General features: G+C 36.4%; 1 protein-coding gene across 7 annotated transcripts in view; it reads left to right on the forward strand.

Annotated features, from left to right (window-relative positions):
• The window catches only part of LOC114253999, a 419,778-nt gene that overhangs the window by 256,910 nt on the left and 139,295 nt on the right, over positions 1-23,573 (forward strand). For 6 of the 7 annotated variants that reach the window (XR_004962849.1, XR_004962850.1, XM_036285528.1 and 3 more), the window contains one exon: positions 4,597-4,636. Coding sequence is in view for 4 of the 7 variants with exons in the window: in XM_036285528.1 (XP_036141421.1) it covers positions 4,597-4,636 (40 nt within the window). In the remaining 3 variants the exon portion in view is untranslated. Of the gene's footprint in view, positions 1-4,596; positions 6,441-23,573 lie in introns of those variants that run through there. The other variant, XR_004962848.1, reaches the window with a different exon arrangement.

The raw sequence follows: 23,573 nt of genomic DNA on the forward strand, positions 1-23,573 counted from the left end.
GCGAGGCGGCAGACAGGTACAATAGACGAGCTGACTCTGTGATAAAGTGATCAAAGAAACAACAAAGTATCGGCCAAGTCGGCTACGTTAACGCTCATAAACGTTGTTAACTCATTTAGCCTTACAGTACTGAAATTAGAACGAAGAACCGAAGGAACCAGAGCGTCGCGTGTAAAGCTACTCATGCAGGATTTTAAATAATAAAAATAATATTAAAAAGACTTAAAATGTCTTGAAAATATGCAATGTGTGATTCTTATTTATAGTACATAGAAATGATCGAAAAAGTGAACATCATCAGATTTGCAAAACCGTATATATTCTACCGAAAGGTGACTTTATCGTCCCAGCATTGTTTTTGGAACAAATTCCGTATTTTCCTTACTCCCTGCTTGTCGTAGCATCATTGCTACCGATGCCGCGACCTAGCCCCTTAATCCGAAAATTACAACGATTTTGCCAGCAGCGAGCAATTATTCCTCTTCCAGCATTCATATTAATCTGTGCGTTATTGTATATTCAGCACGACGGCATTACAAATGGCGGATGCAATCCGGCACCGAGTAATTGCATTTCATAACGACTTATGAGCTGGTTGATACGAGGGTAATTAGAGCGCATACCGTTGATGCGGGAACAATAAGCTTCGCGAGCCGCGCTGACAGTGTAAACTGTTAAAGGGCGATCGTAATGTTTCGCATTTAATAATCTGTGCTGTGGGTTATCACTCCGTATTTACTACATTGTAGAAACTATCCTGCTCTTAATTAAACGTTTACGACACGTTATTCCCGGGACGTACTCTATTCGGAGAAACTTTCCCGTTTCGCAGTAAATATTTCGCGATCCTATGCGCCATGACGCGATATTGAATAAAATACTGGCTGAGCGACATTTTAACCACGATCGACGCTGTCAATAATGGCGCTTATGAAGCACATGACAGAAATTTTGAGTAACGCATCAAAAGCAAAGAATAAAAAAACCGAAAAGAGCAGACAACTCTCTGTTGAATATAGCATTATAATAAAATAATCTTTTCTTTATAATAACATAAATTTAAAAATAAGAGAATTTATAATGGATAGATTCAATTAATCATTAATTTGAATACTATTTTTACGAAAGTTTCTTTTATTTTTTTGTTTTATTAACGCTCAGGTACAAACTGGTACAAACAGATGCGATAATAAATTCGGCAAAACAAAAATATACAGGTACTGAAAAATAGGACACTCCTGAAGGAGGAACGGTGGCACGGCGGCAGCGAATAAACATGCGCGCGACTTGAAATACGCTGATTACTCGGAGCGTTCATAAAAGTCGCGCATTAATTCCGTTCTCGAGTCTTAGATCGCGCACGAGAGCAAGCGGGAAGAAGGACGAGCGCGCGAAGCCGAGGTCGTACTCCTGAAAGGAGCGGGCGCCGCGCAATAAAGGCGACCGCCGGGCGATATTAAAAGTTTAAAAGCGCGGTCGTAATGAAATTGTTGCGCACTCCCCGAAACAACTCGCCGCTCCTCCAGCCCCTGTCCTCGTCCTCCTCCTACCGCGTCCCGCGATCGCTGAATATTTTATTCCGTCGTGGGATGCGTGCTCGTGGAAGCTTAATCACGGCCGGTTCACGTGTCACGGCACGTAAGAACGCGCGTCACGCGCTGGTTTCCCCGTATATCACCCGTGACGTATCGAGCAATATTTTCGCAGTTATGTTTTTTTCGTAGTTTATTTCACGCGCGCCGCCGCGTTTCGGACGAAAATTGCCGGTCTGTAGTAACTAATGCGCGGCTGGTTGGGATGCGATATAAGATATAAGGCATGCAATGTGGCAGAAATGCGGTAGAAACGCGATCCGATTTACATTTGTTATCAGTCCCGACGCAATTAGATCATAATGCGAAAATATACGTATATTTAATTACCTAAATAATTTTGTAGTAACGTGGGAGGAGTACTTCGAGCTGCTCATGAACTTCCCACTCGGATTTGAGAAATTGATGGCGGCACGAAATGTTTCAGTGCCATTTGGTAAATGCGACCAATCTGTTATACTCATTTCTGAAACGCCACGAATATTACCGCCACGATGATTTTGGTGGCACGGCCGAAATCGCATAAATAAAAGAGGTCTCTTAACGTAACCACTCACGCACGGTAGCCAAGTTCTCGCTTCATCTCGCCCCGGAAACCCCCGACGTCGGATTACTGCGCCATTAGCGCTCGCGTAAATCCGAGGCTTCTATCGGCCGCACCGATATTTCTGGTGTATGTGGCGGGCCGTACTGCTGTTTTATTAAGACGCGCTTTCTCATTAAGAAGTCTCGCGCCATTAGCGCGATCTACCATACGAGTGCTCGCGGGACGTTCATTCGATAAATTAGGGATAACTCACCAATTCAGTATACGCGTTTCTTTATTTGTTATCTGTGTAATCTTAACATATTAGAAAAACAGAATGTTCCACTCTGTAATGTCATATTCAATATCTGTATATCTGTTCTTGAATACAATAATTTTAAAAATGAAATAAAGAGTTAACGCATTGCATTAATAAATTTTTATTTAATCTTTCTGTCTTTTTATCAAGGAGTACATGCGGATTTCTAAGATGTGTAATATTTTTTAAGTAAAATATTTAGGTAAAACTTAAAGCAAATTTTAAGTAAAATGTAAAAGATTGAGTAACTTAATAAACATTTATTTTGAATTAATATATTAAGACTAAGCTGTCAATTACATATAATACTAAAATATCTAAATATTCTTTATTTGCTTTAATCTGATTTTCTCTATTTAAATGGAATTAAATAAATTGAGTGAACTTTTATTTTTATTTTTATTAGATATTTAATTCCAATTCATCCTCAAGCTTATAATCCCAAATACTATTGAAGCCTAAATATTTTTATTTTGGGAGAAGAGCGGAAACGTGTGTACTGAGAGAATTGAAAAAAAAGTTTAAAGAAAAAACTGAAGGAGAGAAACGCGCGAAATGCAAGACGCCCTGTGGCGGAATAAATACGTGGCGCGCTCGTTCGTCTCGGCATTTCTATTTCTCGTTATTCCGCCGTACCTTTTTGTTACTTTAAATTTTCGCGACGCGACCGCCTCCACCCGCGCGTTTCGTAACGTTCTTTATGCGCCGGTATAAACACAATTTCTGGCAGGCAAGGCTCGCCACCAACCCTCATGTATCCTCGCCGCGCTTTATATGCATGCATGCTTCCCTCTTCAGACTCGTCCTACGGGATTCGGTAAGATGCACGGCAATTTCTACCGGATCTACAACTTGTATCTTTCCGCATTACGGCTTTAATTTTGGTTGCATTAAGGAGCGGGGATCTTTCTTGCATAACCAAATACGACACTTCGATTTTGTATATAAAAGAAAAATATGTGCAATTTTTTGTTTTCTTAGCATATATCTAGTTAAAGATACACTCATTTATGTTTATTCGGAATTATATAAACTTGTTAATTAGACAAGTTGTCAATTGTTACATTTTTATCCCGTTTAGAAAGTAAAATATTATTTAAAATGAAATTAACATTATATTAAAATTTCAAACCGAATAACCATAAAAGTGTAATAATTTTTTGAAATAATAGTGCATTTTTCAGTTATCGTTATGGTTATTGATTATTAAGAAACATTCCATTATTTTAAGACATTATTACATTTTTAAGAGAAAATTAAAAAATTAAGTTATACGCAACATTTAATTTATTATGTCATTTTTTGCCTCTTATGTCATATAAACATTTCGCATAGCACCACGAGAAATGTGTGTGTATATGTGTGCGTGAGACCCTTAATTATTAATATTTTTAGTTATTCTGAATTAAAACATAATAGTACAGAAAGGTTCCTAACGTTTTGATCTCACTTGTAGAAGAAAAATGAAATTCGCATTAAACATTAATATAAAATTCTATGATTGCGCGCGCGAAGAGTTTTCTTTTGATCTGTGAACGCAGTCATTGCTAATTAATGCTAACCTCGCATTGTCAAGCACGCGCCATAGAATATAGTTAATGTTTTCCGGTCATCAATAATTTATCTCAGCGTTGATTCAGCAAATGGAACTTTTGCAATTATAATATTCTCATTAACGAACCGCACCCGCTGACGGCGCTTATTATGCCACGGCCGTGCATCACGTTCAACATTACAACGCCAAAGTATTACCGATGCATTTACTGTATTAAATAATGTGCTAGGAACGTAGGTTGTATTATATTGCGATGATCTCTTGCTTTTTACTAAGCTGATGTCGTCATTCACAATTATCTTTAATATTTTCTGTCTTTTAGCAATTATTTTCATCTTTGCCATTATTTTGATATTCAGTCACTAGAATAATTAATGTTTTCTGTAGCTCTTAGCAAAAAGAAGGAAAATGTAATATATATGCAAGTATAAATTATATACAAAAATAAATAGAAAATGTACTAGATTACTAAATTATATATTTCAAGATAGATTGCAAAAAGTGATGATAAAATTTGCATAAAAATATTAATAATAATTTTAATAATTCTTAAGTTTAATTTGAATTTGATGAAGTTTTAAATTTTCTTCTTTATTTTTTGCAGCACCAGAATGCGGACGAATAGATTTTTCTATTGGCCGTGGGTAAGTGAAAATTGTTTTATATTTATAAAAGAATAACTTAAAAATGATGAGAACACAAAAGTTGATATTATAAAATCGTGTATAATTTAAAAGTGAGAGTTTTTTTAAGAGAATACGAAAATTAGTTCACAGTTTGTCATTTTAGTCACAATTACCTTTAAAAATTAATTACATTTTGGAATCATATAATTTTTAATAAACAAAATTTCAACATTGAAAGATTTGACATTCGCAACACATTAGCATGAGTTCGTGATCTAATGTCAGTTAAGGGTGCCAATACGACTGTAAATATTTATGTCTGTATCAAAATAATTTTCGTGGGCGGACGACTCGGACGCAAAATTCATTGTTTCTGTTCGATCCAAATACTTCGAAATTATGAGCGAATATATAGCGAGGACCCATGTATGGTGGGACGACAGTTGTAATTTGATTATAGATTCCATCGACGTCGAGTGTTATTAACGTTGTTACGCAAACATTATGGTCGTATTACTGACGATTTGTCGATACCGAGTGGAATTATTAAATAGTTAGCCCTTGCATATAAGTGCTTTATTTCTTCTGTTTTAATTGTTCTGTTAACCATAATTTTATGAAGAACAACGCGTAATTGCGAATCAATGCGAATAATTCAAATATTGATCAAAAGAATTGTAAATTCATGATTAGATACTCAGTTGTGATATTTATTTATTGTATTTAATATATAGTATTTAAATCTATGTACTCAATCATTGATATTCATGATTATACTCGAATGATCGATCTGTATGCGATCTTTGTTATCGCAAAACTTTAATGTCATTGAATCTTGAACTAAATTACATAACTAATTAAATTCTATTGTCATAAAAAGATCTAAAAGGATCATGATATCATATTTATTTAGATATGAAGACTATTGTTACTTGAAAAACAAATTAATAAAAATTAAAACAGTTTAGTTATTTTATTATAATATAACTCTATATTTCTAAAAATAAAAAAATAGTTGTAAAATAAAATTACATCAATAGCAACACAGTTATTTTGCTGTTAATATAAAAAAATGAAAATACATTATTCAGAAATTTTATTACAAAGATCAAACTGAAGACAAATTTGTTTCAAAATTGATAATGGGTGATTAAATTTTTATCGGTGTGAACGTTACCGATTATTGTTCCGAAATCTGCCGGCTTTTGCCGCTGCATATGATATTAAGAGGCTCGTCATTAGTCCCAGTTATTAGCCATCAAAGCGCGAGGCGCAGTCAAATTAACCATAAATTACAGTCAATGTTGGGACGAGCGATTATTTACAGCCGACTCATGCATACGCATGGCGTATATTTCGTGCCCGCATTTGTGATCCAGTCTCCGTCTCACGAATGGCACTCGTAATCATAAAATTCTAATCAGGCGATTATTGACGCGATACTTTCCAGCGAGATTATGCTAAAGTGCGTTTGCAAATTCCCATACGCCATAAACCACGCGTAATCATTAAATCGGAAACATATCTGCGCGGATTTTTCCCGCCGTTTTAGATGGCGAGATTATCCGTTAGCATTTTCTCATTCCACGATCTAATGTCACGCTGATGATAATTTTCAGATAATTAGCTGGCTATAATGTCGTAATGTTTATAAATACGCGTTAATTATAACAAATAGCGTGGACTTGTGCGAGAAAAATTTAAATATCTCACAAGTAGAAAGTAACCGTTAATTTTTTAATATGAAAATAAGTTAATATAAATAATTTCTACTACTCCATGAGTCTTATATAGAGTCTTATATTTTCCCCATCCCGTAAAATTAATTAGGCGATAAAATCTGTGGTATTCAATTAAATGCGCTCGCGAAATGAGTGAACGATTCGGATCGCTCGTAAAAAAAAAAAGATTAACGACGGAATCCGACGAGGTGGAAAAAACGGCAGCTTGTTTCGCGCGAGATAAGCGTTAGAGCGGCGAAATAAACGTCTTTCCGTAGATGATAGCGATTTCGAGCGAACGAACTATCGTTCGCGGGAAGAGCATTAACGGGAGGAGAGCATGGAAAGAAAGGCGGAAGGGCCGGGGTTGGTATATGTGCGTCCGTGCAGTAAGAGAGACATCAGGAACCTATTTCGAAGTGGCGCGGCACGATTTTCTACACTTACTCGTCCATCACGCTGATGAGTTCGCAAGCGCGCACAATGCCGTAAGAACTCTGCGAGAGATAAGAACCGAAAAACCTTTGAGCAATCCCTAATCCGTGCGATAAATATTTCGTACGTACGTTATGTGTTTTACGAGGTGAAACGAGAAGAGAGATTCGCGTGAGCGAACACGTTAATCGTTGCACCTTTTACTTTGTTTCATGTTACGTTTGGTGTTGTATTCGTTTACCTCTCGTATGAGAAAACACTTTTCTTCCGGATCAAAATTATTTAACGTCGAATCTTCGAACTACCTTTGATGAAAAATACATTATATTTTATATAATGTGTTGTGATTTAAATATGTATTTTTCTTTTGTGAGTAAAATATATAAGATATCACAAATCTACATATATGTATATTTAACGTAAAAAGATAATCAATGGTTGGTGACCGCGAATGAAACAGGCAAAGGAAAAACAACGTATTTATACACGTCGATAAGTTCTGGATCACATTTTGTTTTTTTCATTTTCATCAGCGCTCCTATACCCCTCGGTTGCGTCCCGCTTTCGCTTTCGATGCAAATTTTTACCCTCAGGCGCGATATTAAGGGCTCGCCAGTAAATGGCGTCTTTTAATATCGAGAAGAGTTGTTAGATCACGTTCCATAAAAACTTTTATATTGGCGAATGACGATTGTACATGTAGTATCAGCATTACCGCAATTTTACCATCTTACGTAAAAAATAGCATAATACAGATAATTTACAAGTAACAATAAAAATTTATTATTTCAAAAATATTAGCTAAAATTGACTTCAAGTCAACTTTAAACATATCGCAAATCTGTATAACGTATAATTTTTTTAGGTATAAAATTTATTTATTTATCAATTAATTTTCTTTCCATCCTTTTAGAGAATTATTTTTTCCAGGCGTAAATTAGAAATTAGAAATTAACTATCAGAGACACGTTATCGTTTTTTTAGAGACATGATATTCTATCATTCATGTTCCTCGTTTTACATTATGGAAAATGTTCTTTCATATTTCTTTGAAAGTCGCATCTCATTGTCGCAACCAGACCAGTCCGTTTCCGTTGTTTAAGAGACACCCAGTCTACAAACAGTCAATCATAGGTCCGAGGGTGACTTCTGGGGTGGAAGACAATTCGCACAGCCACTGAATATTATGCTCTCTCATTGTACCGCACTGCACGTCATCTCCGGCGAAAAGCAAGACGCTCCCTTGCCAATTTATCGCCGCGATACCCGCCGTTGTTTTCCGTTGCGGAGAATATTCTGAAAGGGATCGAGTAAATTTTCTCTCTTTCTTTATATCTCAACAAACAATCGGCTGTATAAATCTTCTGTCGATACTGCTGATATACATATTAATCAGTCATTATGGGTGAAAGATACTTTTTAATGTCCGTTAATATCACGCATGATTTATAGCCATGAAAATCGATTTGTAACGATATGACGATATCAATATTAAAATCACAAAGTTCATTTTTCATTTCGTAATTTTGCTGCAAGTTTCGGTAAAACTCATCACCTTACGATTGTCCATTCGGTCGACAATCTACGGACAAACTACCGGCTGCAACGGGAAGCAATCTTGGACGACAAAGATCTGTCGTTTTCAAGGATAATTAAGGATCTTCTGAGCGTCTGCGACCCTCTGATACGAGACAGAAGTCAATTAATAATCCTTTGTGAAGGAGCCAGTTTGGTCTTCCTTACAGGCGACTGTATAATATCCCGACGGCGGCGACGGCAGCGGCTCGCCATTCAAGATCGGCATCGGGACAATGGCCGCTTAATCCTGAAATTTTTTCTAATTACCCCGGCACGAAAGCTACCGCAAGCTAATTAAACTTATTCCGAAATTCGTCGCAAATTTCTTTCGCAAACATTATTCATTACTAAATGGTTGGCCACTGGGTGAATCGAATTAATGCGCGGACTCGAATCGAGAGAGTAGGAAGTCCTTCCCCGTCTAAGAGGATTTTCACGTTCTTTATGATTTAAAGTAGAAGGTCGCATTTGTGCGATTGGTATTCCATTGTTGATTCGCAAACACATTAAGAAAGGGTGAAACAAAAATAAGACTTGCTGAATAATTTTATTTTTTATATAATTGTACAGTTATAATTATATCAGTTTTTTTCATTCTATTGCTCATTTGCTGCGATGTAAATAAAAAAATGGTCATTTTTGTTGTCTGTAAAAAAGAAGTCTGATGAGAATTTAATGCATTGAATGAAGAATTAATTAATAATACCTTTGTTTCTGTACAACATATTAGCAGACCAAATCGTTACGTCAAATTCGCATTTAAAAATAATATTACAATATTTTATATGATTCAAAATCTTTAAACTTTAAATTCTGTTTTCTAAATTGTGTCATAACAAATGAGGGATATCTATTTTTTATCTAAATATTCTATTTATATTTTATCTTTAAAAAATTAGTCTCTTTTGTTAAAAATATTATATACACATAAAAACATACGCATATATGCGTATATGTGAAAGACATTTTTTATATTTATTTTAAACTTTACAAATGACTATATAAATGAGAAGTACTTTTATGTATAGTGTAATCAACATGTAAAATCTTTCGCAATAAAAAAATAATTTTAAGTATTTACAAGGAGAGAGAGAAAGAGAGAGAGATTGGGCATACGCGTATCGCTTACGAGCTGCTCTTATGTGATAAAGTTGAAAAATTGTACCGCACAAATGAAAGAGACGAGCCCGAGCCTTTAAGGACCATTTTATCTGCTGCACGGTAGATCCTGATGGCCGCCGAATAAGCGTTTCGTAATAATTTCAAGGGCGTCGAACCGGGTAATTCCCGAGTGCACCGAGGCGCCAAACGCGATTATGTAGCGCAGCCGGAACTGGATATTCAGCGATAATAAAAATTGAATGGCTGGCGCCTGGCCGTCGAAGATACGAGCGTAATTACGACGAGCACTCAATTTCAAATCGTCGTGTGCATAAGCGTGCGTGCGTGCGTGCGAGTGTGAGCCAACAATCGTTTGCCCCTCCACTCGCGATACGACCATCGTACACATTGTTGCAACAATTTCACGCCTTAATTAACAAGCTCCACGACGAAAATATTTTTCCGAAAGGATATTATAACGAGCGAAAATTAATTGTTTTTTGCCAGGTTGTTTATATCGATTATGGCAATCTATCGAGCATTTATTAATTGAATTCTGCTAATTGTACTGTGAAAGTAATAGCGTAATAACAGATTAAAATGAATATCTGCGCGTGAAATTTATGTACCTTCAAAAATTATAATGCAGTTCTGTGAATCTTATTTTTTTTTCTAAATTAGAAGATAATGAGGTTGCATCTGTCAATGATTATTTTCCATCTGTCAATTCATTATAATCACGGTATTCAGATCTTGTTTTATTGAATTTGAATTTTATTTGCATCAAACGCATCAAACAAAAGTGACAAATTAATATTGGTCCAAAAAGAATGAAGAAAAGGTTGAAAACAGAACGACTGTAATTGTGTAACATTCATTAGTTTGCCAATTAAGGTGCCAATAATTTCAAACTACAATGAGCAAATTGCTTTTCAAATTTTTAATGTTTGATCACGAATAATTCTCACGAAATGCAATAATGCCGATTATCCTGAGATAATTTATTTATCAGTTTTTGTTCACGTACAACAAATATGTTTACATATTTGTTAGGATATTTTCCTGTATTTTTTTACACATATATTATATTGCAACATGTTTTACGATAGTCTTAAATTTTTTATGACAAAGTTTATAAATAATAAACTCAAATTTCATAACATGTAATAAAACTATATTTCAATATTTAAAATCACACAATTACAGATGGATTAAAAAAGAGTATAAAATAAGAAAAATATTTTTTATTAATTAAAGAGAGAGAGAGAGAGAGAGAGAGAGAGAGAGAGAGAGAGAGAGAGAGAGAGAGAAAGAGAGAGAGGGAGAGTGAGATAACGTATTAAAAAGATAGTAATTTTATAATATATTAATTATTAAAATCTCGTAAAATACTTGAACAAGTATTGTGACAAACAATTGCGAGACACTTTATAGATATAAATAATTAAATTTTATGATTTTCTTCATCTTTATATAATCTTTACACAATCGACTTAAAACATTTGTATTACAATATTTTGATTAATGTTTAGCATCGATAAAAACAAGAATCTGTTTTGTTTTCTCTGTGATAAACAATTTTGCAATTTACAATGCACTTCGACCAACTAAAGCGAAATTACATTCGTTACGATGTTGTAGATGTGCGTCACCTCAAAGTTTTCTACGACGGGCCACTTACAACTTTGTTACAACTTCCTCGCGAAGCGCGGACGTAATCTTTCGGATTTATTGGCTCCGCGTCATTTCTGATTGCCGGCACGTATACTCGTTCAGGAAAAAGAATTTCGAAAGATTATCTCTGTTGAAATGGTACACGACATACAGTTGAATCCGAAAGTTTTAATCAACGATAAATGAGTAAAATTTTAGAAATTAAAGTCAGTGAAAGAGAACTATTTGAAATTTTACAGTATTTATGAAGTAATCTTTCTGAGAAAATCTGACCATTAAAACCATTAAAATTATTTTTTTATTTGCAACTTATTTCTAATATATCACTAAAAAACACAGATATATATATAACCAATAATAAAATATTTCTTATTATATAATTAATAATTTATACAATCTACATTTCTTAAAATAAAAATTCTCTCCATATTGTTGTTTAAATTAAAACCTATTTATAAAAAGTAACACTGTGATATCTCATTATATGTACATAATGAAAAATATAAATAAAAATGTTATTTTAAATATTAGTATAAATTCAAAAATATTAAAAACTTTTTTTATATTTTTAATGTGTAACAAATGTAAAACTACTTCTTTGTTTCTGAATATTTTCTATTTTTTCTTGTCACAGAATATCATTGATTTAAAATATTATTGCTTCAAGTGCCTTGACAATCGCGTCCGGTTTTCCAGTCCTTGGAAAAGAGAATTTTCCTAAAAGATCACCGTAGACGACAAGTCTCTCCGATTGGTCGATCGTACGGTGGTATCTCGCGTTGGTAAACTTTTCTCGATGCTCGAAGGCAACGCGACAGATTAAGAGCGGCCGGTAAACATGCTCGGCAAATATCGAGTCGTGCACCTCGGCCTTAAAAATAACAGACTTTTCTGAAAGCACGACAGACACGTCGGCGCGTCAGCCACTCGAATATGAAAGAGAGACACACCGGGAGGAACGCACTATCCTGCGCCTGAGCGCCGTGCAGGTGTTATGATACCGTGCGTTTACGTGTTTGCTTTCTCATGCCAGGAGAAAAATCACGCTCGCAATGGCCGCCGCGAAATCGACGACTCACCGCAATGTTAGTGCAAACATTGCCGTTAATTAATTATATATTAAGCATCTGATCTGGTCAACTATATTTTTATTGTTCCCTTCGGTGTTTCCTTATTAATGCAATAAATCATTTTTAATGGAAAAACTGTTACGTTACAACGAAAGATAATTTTTAACACCAAGCAATATTGAATTATTAAAAAAAATAACTTACGATTTAATTAATATTGATGATCACAGTTTTCAGTTAAATTACATCTTAGTAAAAAGAAATATAGTGATAAGAAATATTTAAGAAATATATACATATAAGACTGATTATTGCAATTTTCATAAAAATATGTGAATAAAAAGGCGAATATTTGCAAATATACGGATACATAAATAGACGTGAATCCTTCATTCGCAGTTTGATTAAAGCATCAAACAAATCCACCTTGATGAAGGCCATAGAAACTTTTTTTCAGATTGAATCAATAAAAATCAACCAAGGATTGACACGTGAAATAAATTTCTTTCTTAGCACGGATTTAAAATTCTTGATTGCGATATTTTCAGTTTTAACAACGATTTATCTCGACTTGAATTATTCGAAACTTCTTTGCATTTTGTTTGCTCCGTTTCAATCGATTTAAGACCTCAGAAGATGCCAGAGCGAATCTTCGCTGCTTTATATGCCCCATGTATAGTAGCTCTTCTGTTCTGAAACTCTCAAATACGTCAATTCTTCTTGGAGGAAAGGGTTAAGTGGCCAACCTAAAACACAAAAAAAAAAAGGAACCGAGATCGATTCGTTCCCGATACGCCGCGGTAACGATCTCGATTTTTCTATCCCAAGGAAAAAGGTCGGACAGGTGGAGAAGGAAAGCAAAAAAGAAACAACATGATTATCGTTCGATCCATAACGCGTGTGCGTGCGTCTTGATGCGAGGGTGAAGAAGACCAGCGACAAAAAAACTTGCATGGCAAAAAAGCTGCAATAATTTGATAAGAAGTCTGTCGAATCGATGAAGATTCATATATCTAAGCAGAACAATTGTCTACAGCAAATATATTTCAAACTAATTTATTTCTCTTAAATACAATGTAAAACAGACAAACACATCTTCGCTTTACGTCTCGGTTATAAAAGCGGTTTCTGAGAGAAGAGAACTAAATCAGAACTTGGTCGGTGAATGAATTCGTTGACGGGGGCGAGTAACCTTTTACATAGTCAATCGATCGTAACGTTGCTCAGTCATTTTTGTATACTCGACGAAGTTTTGTAATCTCGTCGGTAAGTTCACATGCGCGGAATATATATCATCTTGATGGTAAACGATGATGCCTCTCGATAGCAATTTCACATGAATTCTCCAGTAAGCTAAAAGTTTTACCCTCTCGTTTATATAATACTTTTCAAAGCTTTTTACAGTAACGTGGAGAACTTACAATTACTTCATGCGTGGATATGAGAGAATAAAGTATTTTAGCAATTAAAAATTATAAAATGGATGTGTTTCAAAAATTATAAACGCAAAAGCAGATTTTATTTTTCTGTTTTGCAGCTAATCGATGGTAGACTGTCAAGTCTACCTACGAGAAGTTACCCTATCATTTCCGCATTTATTTTTTGCTCTTTTATTATGCGCGCACAAACTCAGACAGGTAGCAAAGCTCATTCTATAAATATCCGAGAAAGGAGTGTTGCATAAAGGCGAAGGAAGCAAATGAACAATATTCTAATCGATCGACCGGAAAAAAAGCTCTGAACTTTTTCCTATCTCGTATACATCGTCGATTCGCAGATTTTTTTCTATGCCGATCGAAACTGAAAACAGTGTCTAAGTTGCGACGCTATTTCCGCAAAAGGTTTGCTCTGTTTATCAAGCAGTCAATGGCCGTTGAGTTTAGGATTCAATTATAATATAACAAGTTTTAGTAACAGATTTTATTTTCCAATAAGAAAATGTATTTGAATTTACGACATAACAACATATACAAATAAATATAGCATAACAAATAAAAAAAGTAAAAATTCTTACCTTGGGTTCTGCAAGATGAAAGACTGTATAGAAATATTATTGAAATTATATTCCCCCTCTTCTCTAATATAGAAAAATTACATATTCGAGTAAATTTTCAAAATTTAGAAAGCTTCTACTTCTCAATCTAGTTGTTAAAATGCAATAATTTAAAAATATTTTTGGAAGTATATTTGAAAGGTTTTTCTCTCTCCAGAAGAAATATCCAACGTAAAATATTAATACTGATATTTTATAACACATCATGTCATTATTTAAAATATTACGAATGTAGATGTATGACAGAGATTATTTGTCACGATTTAAAAAGAACAGACTGTCGTAAACCTCAAATTGATCTTGCATATTTATTTGTTATCGATCAGGCATTTGTACAACTGTCTGTGCTCCTTAACTTGTCAGATCGGCAATCGCGATTGATCGCGCTGATAATTCGCACACGTAGGACGCTCGGCGTTCCTTCTGTGCATGCGTATCATTTGCACGCACACCGACGTGGCTGCTACCGAATATTGTTAAGCGGAAGGAACACAACGAGAAATACTAAGTACGCTCGGCGCGAGTTTAATAACGGTTCGGTATGATAATTGAGGCATAAAAGATCGAGTAATCTGCCGCGGCGCGATTGACTGAAGAATGGAGGGGGATGTGTTCATCACGCAGGGCCGCGTCTTCAAAGGATTACGAAAAAGGCTTGCGAAAAATTTATAGGGGGAAAATTTAATGCAAACATAATAATATCGACTTTTGTTAGATTTTCCCTGTAAGGCGAGAAAGAATTTTAATTGCATTTATTATGTGTATGTGTATGTGTATATATATATATTATATATAGTATATATTACATATATGCAATATATTACAGCATGCAGAGGTATTCGAGTTTTATCACGTCAGCTGTTGGAAAGTAATGAAATTCTTCTCGATGAGTTCAAAATCGATTTTCTCCCACTGAAAGTTTGGTAAAATCTCTGATTATGCAAATATTAAATATTGAAGCGTGAAGGCTTTTAGCGAATCGTCTTGAAATTTCAAGACCCTAAGTACATGGGAGAAGTCCATCTTTTTCAATTAACTTCATATAAACTTTTACTTAAATAAACTCAACTCCTTGGACCTTCAAGAAATAAAAATTCTTTGTCCTCCAACACGCCGCTTGTTGCTATGACGAACAATTCTTTACTTCGTCAAACGAGAAATGATTTTTGAGATTAAATAAAAACGATTTCGAAAGAGTGAGATTTTGTCACGATTAAATCACCTTTGAAATTAATTTCTAAAAGAATTTTTTTTTAAGAAGTATATGCGGCCCTGGACTCTCGGCTTGGGGCCCAACTCGGGTTCTATTACATACGCGTTGTACGCGCGAGTCAATTTACGGCGGAAAGTAGCTACGTGAAATTGTTTCGTCTAAGGTAGTGGTTAATTTAGCCTTGGATTCCACGGCGGTGGCAAAGGAGAACAGCGCTGCCGCGCGGGACTTGCCGGGATGGACGGGCCCTTTCGTTCCTCATACGCTGCATGTCTACTACCTATCACGCAAATCGGAATGAAATTTTCCGCGAGCGAACGCAAACGTGGGTGCGCGCGGTTTCTCGGTTAGGGTTATTAAATTAGACGGTTATTACAGCTGGCTCGGGAAGCGTGGTTGGCCAAATGACGGAACTGGAAGAGGGCGTGGAGAAATCGGCGGTCATTGTACCTCGGTGAGATCAGCTGACGCTCACGCTTCCGCGTTGGATGCGACTTTTGTCAACTGCAAAACTTGGAAAAGTGCATTTTGCTAAAGCGGATTATTACAAACGTATCATTAAGTCGTTTTTGCTCTTTCTAGCTCACTAAAATAACATATTTCTTTATATGCATAGTGTATCTTATGCAATATAGGTTTAATCTTTTAATGCGACTTTTCATCTTTGAGTCACAGAGTGGTATTGGCCACTCCTCTATCGCTCGAAATATGGAATCTCCAGTGTTCACGTAAAGCTCCGCACATATCATCTCACTTCTACGATACCGTGCCAGTTCGCTGGATTTAAACGCAACGAACACTTTCGCCGATAGACCCGTCTCAGCCGTGACGGTGATGCGCCCTTTGCATGTCGGCATTCGCGTTAAGGCATCCGAGTGGACCAAATGACCAGTCATAAAAGTTATAATGAGCCAGGCCCACGGCTGATCGGTCCGTTCTATAGTGTACGCTTCTTCATCTCCTCTCGTATTTTCTCGTCGAGGTTCCTTCGAGCTTTCTTCTTCGGTCGGTCCTCCTTCTTCCTCTGGTCTCGCTGTTCCTTCCCTCCCCCGCTTGCCCTGGCTCCTCGCCCGATTCGGCCGATGGCAATCCATCCATCCTTCTCGACCGTGGACCGCTTCGATACAAACTGTATCCGAGTACAGTCGAGATAATGAAAAGGCGCTCTTTCTCTCTTTCTCTTTCTCTCTCTCTCTCTCTGTCTCTCTCTCTTTCTCTCTCTCCGCACATTCGAAGGAACTTGTGGAATCCGTGTCGGTGCATTGTGCCAGCCCGCCATTATTCCGCTCGCGAAAACTTTGGAACAACGGCGACGACACGATGGTGGCGACGACACGATGGTGGCGACGACACGATGGTGGCGACGATTGAATCCCGCGTTTTTCGTGCCTCGCGCTCTCGAAATCTCGCTTGCGAGACATTATGTAAATTATGAGTGTTCCTCTCGGAATGGACTTGCGGTCTAGAGCGATTTTCGAGCGAGACGCCTCAGTACTCGGGCAAACTTGGTCGTTCGCGAGGGCTCGCGTATTTCAATCAAGTGAGAAGATCGAAGCATTGGGAAGAGGTTTCTTTAATTGCGTTTCTCATGCATCATAATGAATTAAACATACCATTAAATGATTAATGTATTGCGTTAATAATAAAAAGGGTAACAGAATTTGAAGTGCAATAATATATACACGCTGTTTGAAACGTATTGTATAACATAATTTAGTAGAAATTTTCAAAAGACATAGAAGATGCATTATGTTGCATTATAACGTAGGACAATCTGAGCATTTCGTATGTAAATTTAATTACGTAACCTCAGTTATAACAGATTCAGAATCAATTTCGTATGAATTTTTCTTTTGATATCAACGGTCAAACAAATTTCCCGTTAGCACATCCTATAGAAATCTACCTCGTTCCGACCCGTTTTGCCTGGCGTATGTTGGAACGAGGAAGCAGACGACAGGAACTGCGAGAAGCCATGACATGTTTTGTGTTTGTGTCGCGCACTGTACGCCTCGTCGAAGAAATAAAGAAAGAGAACGACAGCCAAGAAGAAGAAGCAGGAGAAGAAGAAGGAGAAGAAAGCGAAGAAGAAGAAGCAGAAGAGAGAAAAGTAAGGAGAGACAGAGACCAGTCGTCGTCCCATGGCGTGCGATCTACAGAACGCCTAATTTTTTTCCATCCTTTTTCATTCCTGCCTCCCGTGCCCCTGGTGGGCCCCTCTGTCTCTCTTTCGCCTTCTGTCTCCGTCGAAAAAGTTGCCGCGTGCGTGCTCTTCATCTTCCTTCCTGCCTTTCGTCCTTCTTCTGCGCCGATCGTCCACCCAAAGTCCCGTCCCCTTTGAAACCCCTCGTTTTTTTTCCTGGGTCCCAGCAGCCTCCCTCCCCTCCCCCATTTCACGTGCATGTACCCGGCCATTCTTTTGTCGAATCTTTTCTGTTCCTTCTTTCGTTGCCGTTCTTTTTGGCGCGGGGGCGGCGCGGTGTTCGCGCGGTATTCGCACAGATGGAGGAAGAGAAGCTCAGGGCGCGCCGGAATTACGGCGAGCGCAAAGTCGTGTGGCTAATGAAGTCGCAATTCAACGTTTTACCATTCGCCGATTCTGCCGCGGGTCCCGTCTCGGAGCGGAGAAACGGTTGAGAGGAAAGAATGTGTACCGCTGCCCAAAGGGAAACGCGACGGAATTTATACTCGATAGACTGCAAGAGCAAAATCATTGACAGAATTTCACGGGTGACATCGCGGTTATCACGATTGATGCGTTTGGACAATTTTTCTTTAAAACAATAAGTTAAATTGTTTTGAGTAATGAATATTTGAGGTATTTTTGAACCTTAAAAAATGCTCTGCATAAAGATTAAGGTTTGAACATTTTTGATAATTTACAACGATAAGATTTACTTGTCTATCTTGTATTATTGCGGATGCGCTTGCGTGCACTTTTATTTTAATTAAATATTATATGCAGGAAGAAAAAAACTATCAGATCAAATACATAAAGTTCTTCAGAGAAGCAAGACTTTACCTCGCTAATCAATACTAATCAAATTTCTTGTGTTTTTGATCGCACACATAAATTGTAGACTTTATATGGTGGAGCGAGAATGAACTTAAAAATCCTCCAAAAACATCGAACTGTTGCCTCTCGCTGGAATACGATGGATAGAAAATACGAGTGAATATATTCTCAGCATAAATAAACACGGAGGTCAATAGGTTCTGCTTGCGTTCCACCCGCAGGGTTGCATTTCGACACGGTCGGCATTTTATGCATTTCGACGGGGCACTGAAATTTTCATTACGGTTCGCCGGTGCTCCTGGTGTGCGGCAAGAAACAAGGAAACGAGGATTCCATCGATTTAACAGCTTCCTTCGGAATGCCGGCGCGTCCTCGCATCGTATTACAAAACCGCTTGGCACGTGTTAGCCGGATGCAAATGTTGCAGACTAACGCGGCATCAGGCTGGCGTACAAAAAGCGGAAGCCTCTTAACGATACTTTCGCTTATGTGTTGAAAGCCATAAGCGTAACGAGTGACGAACGTAACTTCGTACAGGCTCAGCTTTGCGTCGTCACAAATGTCCAATGTTGTTGCACAAAATTTTCAAATTTGCATGGATACTTTTACGAAAAAGGAATTAAATAAATTTTACAAGAGCATTAAAAAAAGGAATGCAATTATTAACAAACATACCTAAAATAATAATAATTTTGCATATGTACATGTACAAAACGATACATTTATAGTTTATGGAATAATCACTATGCATATCACTATACAAATATAAACGAAATATACAAAAGGAGAATAAAGCAAGATTGCTGCTATCTGTTAAAGAATAAAAAAAGAGAAAAGATATAAAGAATATAAAAAATAGTAAAATATTTATAACTCCAACTAGATAAAGTAAACGATATTAAATTTTATTTTATACAAAACTTGAAGAATACTGCTGAAAGAGTAATATCATTTTTATTAATGTGTTATTTAATTTTTAAAATATATTACAAAAAAATAAAATTATTAAAAGATTAAAATTATCTTTAAAGTGTAATACAATTTTATTATTCTATTATTTTATATTATTATTAATGATGTAGAAATACTATCAGTCTTTTAAATTTGCTTAAGACAAATCTTTGCACAAGAGAAACTCTAATATAAATTGCATGGTGTGTTCATGGACTTCATTTATTTTAATTTCATTATAATTTCATTATAAAATTCATTATAAGAATTTTAATATTACAAAAATGTTTAGAACTGCACTAATTACGCTATTTCTATTAATGTTCAAAATTTGTAATAACGTTGCTACCATTCTGATTACGTTGTTGTACAATTTTTTATGCGAGCTGCGTGCTTATAGGCGAGAGTTATATTAAGGTTCATAGAGGGTTCCGGTCGAAAATGAGCGAGCGATTACGTTGGAGCGTGTAATCGCCGCCGGTAGTGCGCTTTACGCCGATCGTAAGGAAGTTTGCATTGCCGCGCGGAACTTGGCGCTGATTAGCGAACTAACTTAGCCATCGATGCAGTGTAGTAGCTTGCTCGGCACGAGTAAGGCATTAAGTGAATTTTGCGAGGCGAGTTTTAATGACGCAAATGTCATCAATAAATTCGTACTCGTGCCATTCCGTTTATTGTAACTCGCAAAAAAACGAGAAGTCTTACTCGAGTAAATATTCGACAATAAAAACGTCAGATTCCGACTGATTATAGTCTATCTTGAAATCACGAAAAAACTCGCGCGTTTGTATTTTCTTTGCTGTCAATTGTGATAAATCAAATTTGTACTCTTGAAATTAGTATTTAAAGCTATTGATGTGGAGTAATGATTTTTTCGAACGAGATTTTTTTTTCTCGAATAAATATTGATACTAAACATATACATATATTACATACTTATCGTAGGTTGCATATGAAGAGATAACCATATCATAAAGAAGAATAACCTTAGAACAAAATCACTTCTGAAATATTTAAAATTTGCCAGTTTTTGTAATGTTTTGTGTTGAACATAGTATTTTTATGCTCACGTCAGTGCGCGAACATATGTAAAAGCGATCGCGAAAACGTGCGTTTATTATCCTGTTGAAGCGTTGTTAGCAACTCTGCGCAACAAGACATCAGTTTATTGCTACCGAGGGATGTTTTCTACCCCTCCTGTCATGTTCGCGTGTACCTACAAGGACAAGAGGGTGAAATCATCTCAATAGTGAGACATACCATAGTGAGAATATAACATACACATACACATATACATAGAGTACGTGGTATACATGATAATAAATAAAATATCTTATTATAGAATAGAAGAAAAACAAATTTTCATTGTAACTTTTATTTTCAAGACAAATAAAAAATACATTGCTAGAATTTTAAAATTCTCTTTATTCATTTACAATATTATACATATATTTCTTACAAACTCATGAAATCTTGCAAAAATTTAAAGAGAGTATAACTACAATAATATCAAATTGTACATGATGCTTTTCCCTTTTAAATGTAAGATCTTATTTTGTCGATAAAGTTTCAATTATAAACTTAATTTGATAATTGTCTTCACCCGATTGAAAGTCTTTTACTTAATAATATTGCAAATTCGTGCACTTTTTAATACGTATTCAGTTATGACATTGTTACAATTTTAATAAAACAGAAGATTATTTTTTTATTACAATTGCTATTCTAATATGTGAAATGAGAAAATTTATAACATAACAATGAGAGAGAAAAGTAGCACCAGGAAAGTGTTAAAAATTGAATCATGTCTATGTGCATGCAAAAGCTAGAGAATAAAATGTTATGACGATATTGCGTGGAGAATTGTATACCACGATTTCCGCAGAAGCAGAAGAAATAAAACTTGGGAAAAATACATCGAGAGCATTTGAAGCTCCGTTGTTTTAGACGTTCTCGACGTTTGCTAGGATCTGGATATCAATTGCTAACTATTTCAGAGAGAAAGAGAGAAACATGCTAAAAAAACGAAATTTCTTTTTGATTGAAAATCTATTCCTCGGGTACTAAACAGAAATGAGAAAACCGAAAAACGTTAAAAAAGCTAAACAAAGCGAGAGTAGTACAATGCGAATTATTCGAATTTTTGAAGGAATAAATGCAAGAGAGAAAAAATATTTGCTGTTTTCTCAAGTATTATTGATACAAAATTGTTCCAAGAGTTTCCTAGAAATAACTTTAAGTTTTTTTTAAACTATAAACTGTAGGTAATTGTAGTCTGATTACATAAGAAGTTAACCAAAGTACATAAAATTAGATAATGAGTTTGAATATCAAACTTGTGATATAATTGACACTATAATTACTTTTACCGCGATAATTTTTTGAACCATTGCATTTTATCATTATTCTAGAAAAATATTAATCAGTAGTGTTACAGAATAAAGAACATTATCATCGTTATTAAAAAGATACATTTTTACTTCAAGTATAATATATACAGATAAATAATAATGTAAAAAATTGCATTAACAATTAATTGTTTCATACATAATATGTACATTGATATAAAAAAATTACCTATAATTATAATGTTGTTAAATCAAGAAAATTAATATTAATTAAACTACGATATATGTCGTATATGGAAAATAATTAGCAAATACAGCTGTACATCTTAATGTTCAATCTCCACTGATTTATAATGCTTGATTTCTTATTTACTTATGCTGTTTTATAAATGGAGTCATATATTATTTCATAGAGGCGTACACGAATTGTAATCTGACGAAAGCGCGCGTTTGTTCAGTAGTCGTTGATGTCGATGCAGCATGCAATTCACGACAGCCGGCTTCGATTATAATGACAATCGAGATAATAAATCACAAGGGTTCACCAGGGGTGGCGAGAGATGGGAAAGAGAAAGTGATGTAGTATGTGGAAGGCGGAGGGGATGCAAGGGGGAGGGAGAGACAGCAGAGGCGGCGGAAGGTGCAATATGCGGGTCTCAATCCGCGTTAACAAATGTCTCTATCCCGTGGCAACGTGTTTCTGTACACGGTAACCCCCGATGGGTCGTAAAAATCGCGCACTGGGGTAGGTCCTCCGGCGCGGCACATGACGTTAATTCGTCGCCCCGCGTGTGTTACGTTTTCGCTCGTCTATACACTCTATACGAACGAAACGCGCGGGGAAAGCCCGGGCCACGTTTATCGCGTCGCCGCGTTGAGAAATGGGGAAATTATGCTCCCGGCTTTAAGAGGTACCGTCGCCGCTCGATTCCCCGATTGGCCCGGCGGTTTATTAGAGCGCCCGTAATTGCTCGCGAGCCGCGGGCTTAATAATAAGAAGCCACGGGCGTGGAGTATGCACGCGTCTCTCGCTTCGGCGAAGCGATTTTACGGCTTAGAGGTGTGCGCGAGTTGGATGAATATTTTACGTCCGCGCGAAGTTGGCCCTCGCGTTTGGAAGCTCGGCTAATGTCGCGTGTTCGAGAAGCGGAGAATTTGATGTGTTTAATTAATTTCGACGATGTGAAAGTACGTTATGGGAAAACTTCAATTCGGCACTTAAATCCCTCCTCCTTAAGGAACCCTCCGTTCACCATTGAAAGATTTTGTTATTTTTATACCGGGAGAAATGTTTAACCGGGACGTTACATGAATTAGCCTTCACTGTCGCAAAGTTGATATTTGCATTTGAAAGTTCAGTCAATCCCGCGTGTTTGTATTAGAAATGCCGTATTAATTTTCGTTACTGGAAGTTTTGAGAAGCCCCAAGTTGAAAATTAGGCCCTCTCGCTTTTGAGAATTCAGACAACGCATGTTTTGGATGCTTTATTATTCCAGTGCTCGAGAGATATCTATCTCTCGCGTGTTTAATTAGATAAGAACGGGAGCTTAAGTCATGCTGAATATTGTGGCGAACATCAATCGAACAAGCAGCGTCGGGTGTTAATAAAATCGAAGGTTTACAACGCGATAACGAACAAAAATCAGTCAGTATACCGAGATATCGATCACGTTGTCAGTGTCGCTGCTGCTGTCGTTCAGGTGTCTGGCGAACGCCAGAACGCTCGTGTTCGCCATCTGCCTTCGTTCCTCGGGAATGCGCCTCCCGTTCCGAGGATTACGTATTAGCGCGCCC

The sequence above is a fragment of the Monomorium pharaonis genome, chromosome 4 (assembly GCF_013373865.1).
Source record: "Monomorium pharaonis isolate MP-MQ-018 chromosome 4, ASM1337386v2, whole genome shotgun sequence".
NCBI classification, from domain to species: domain Eukaryota; kingdom Metazoa; phylum Arthropoda; class Insecta; order Hymenoptera; family Formicidae; genus Monomorium; species Monomorium pharaonis.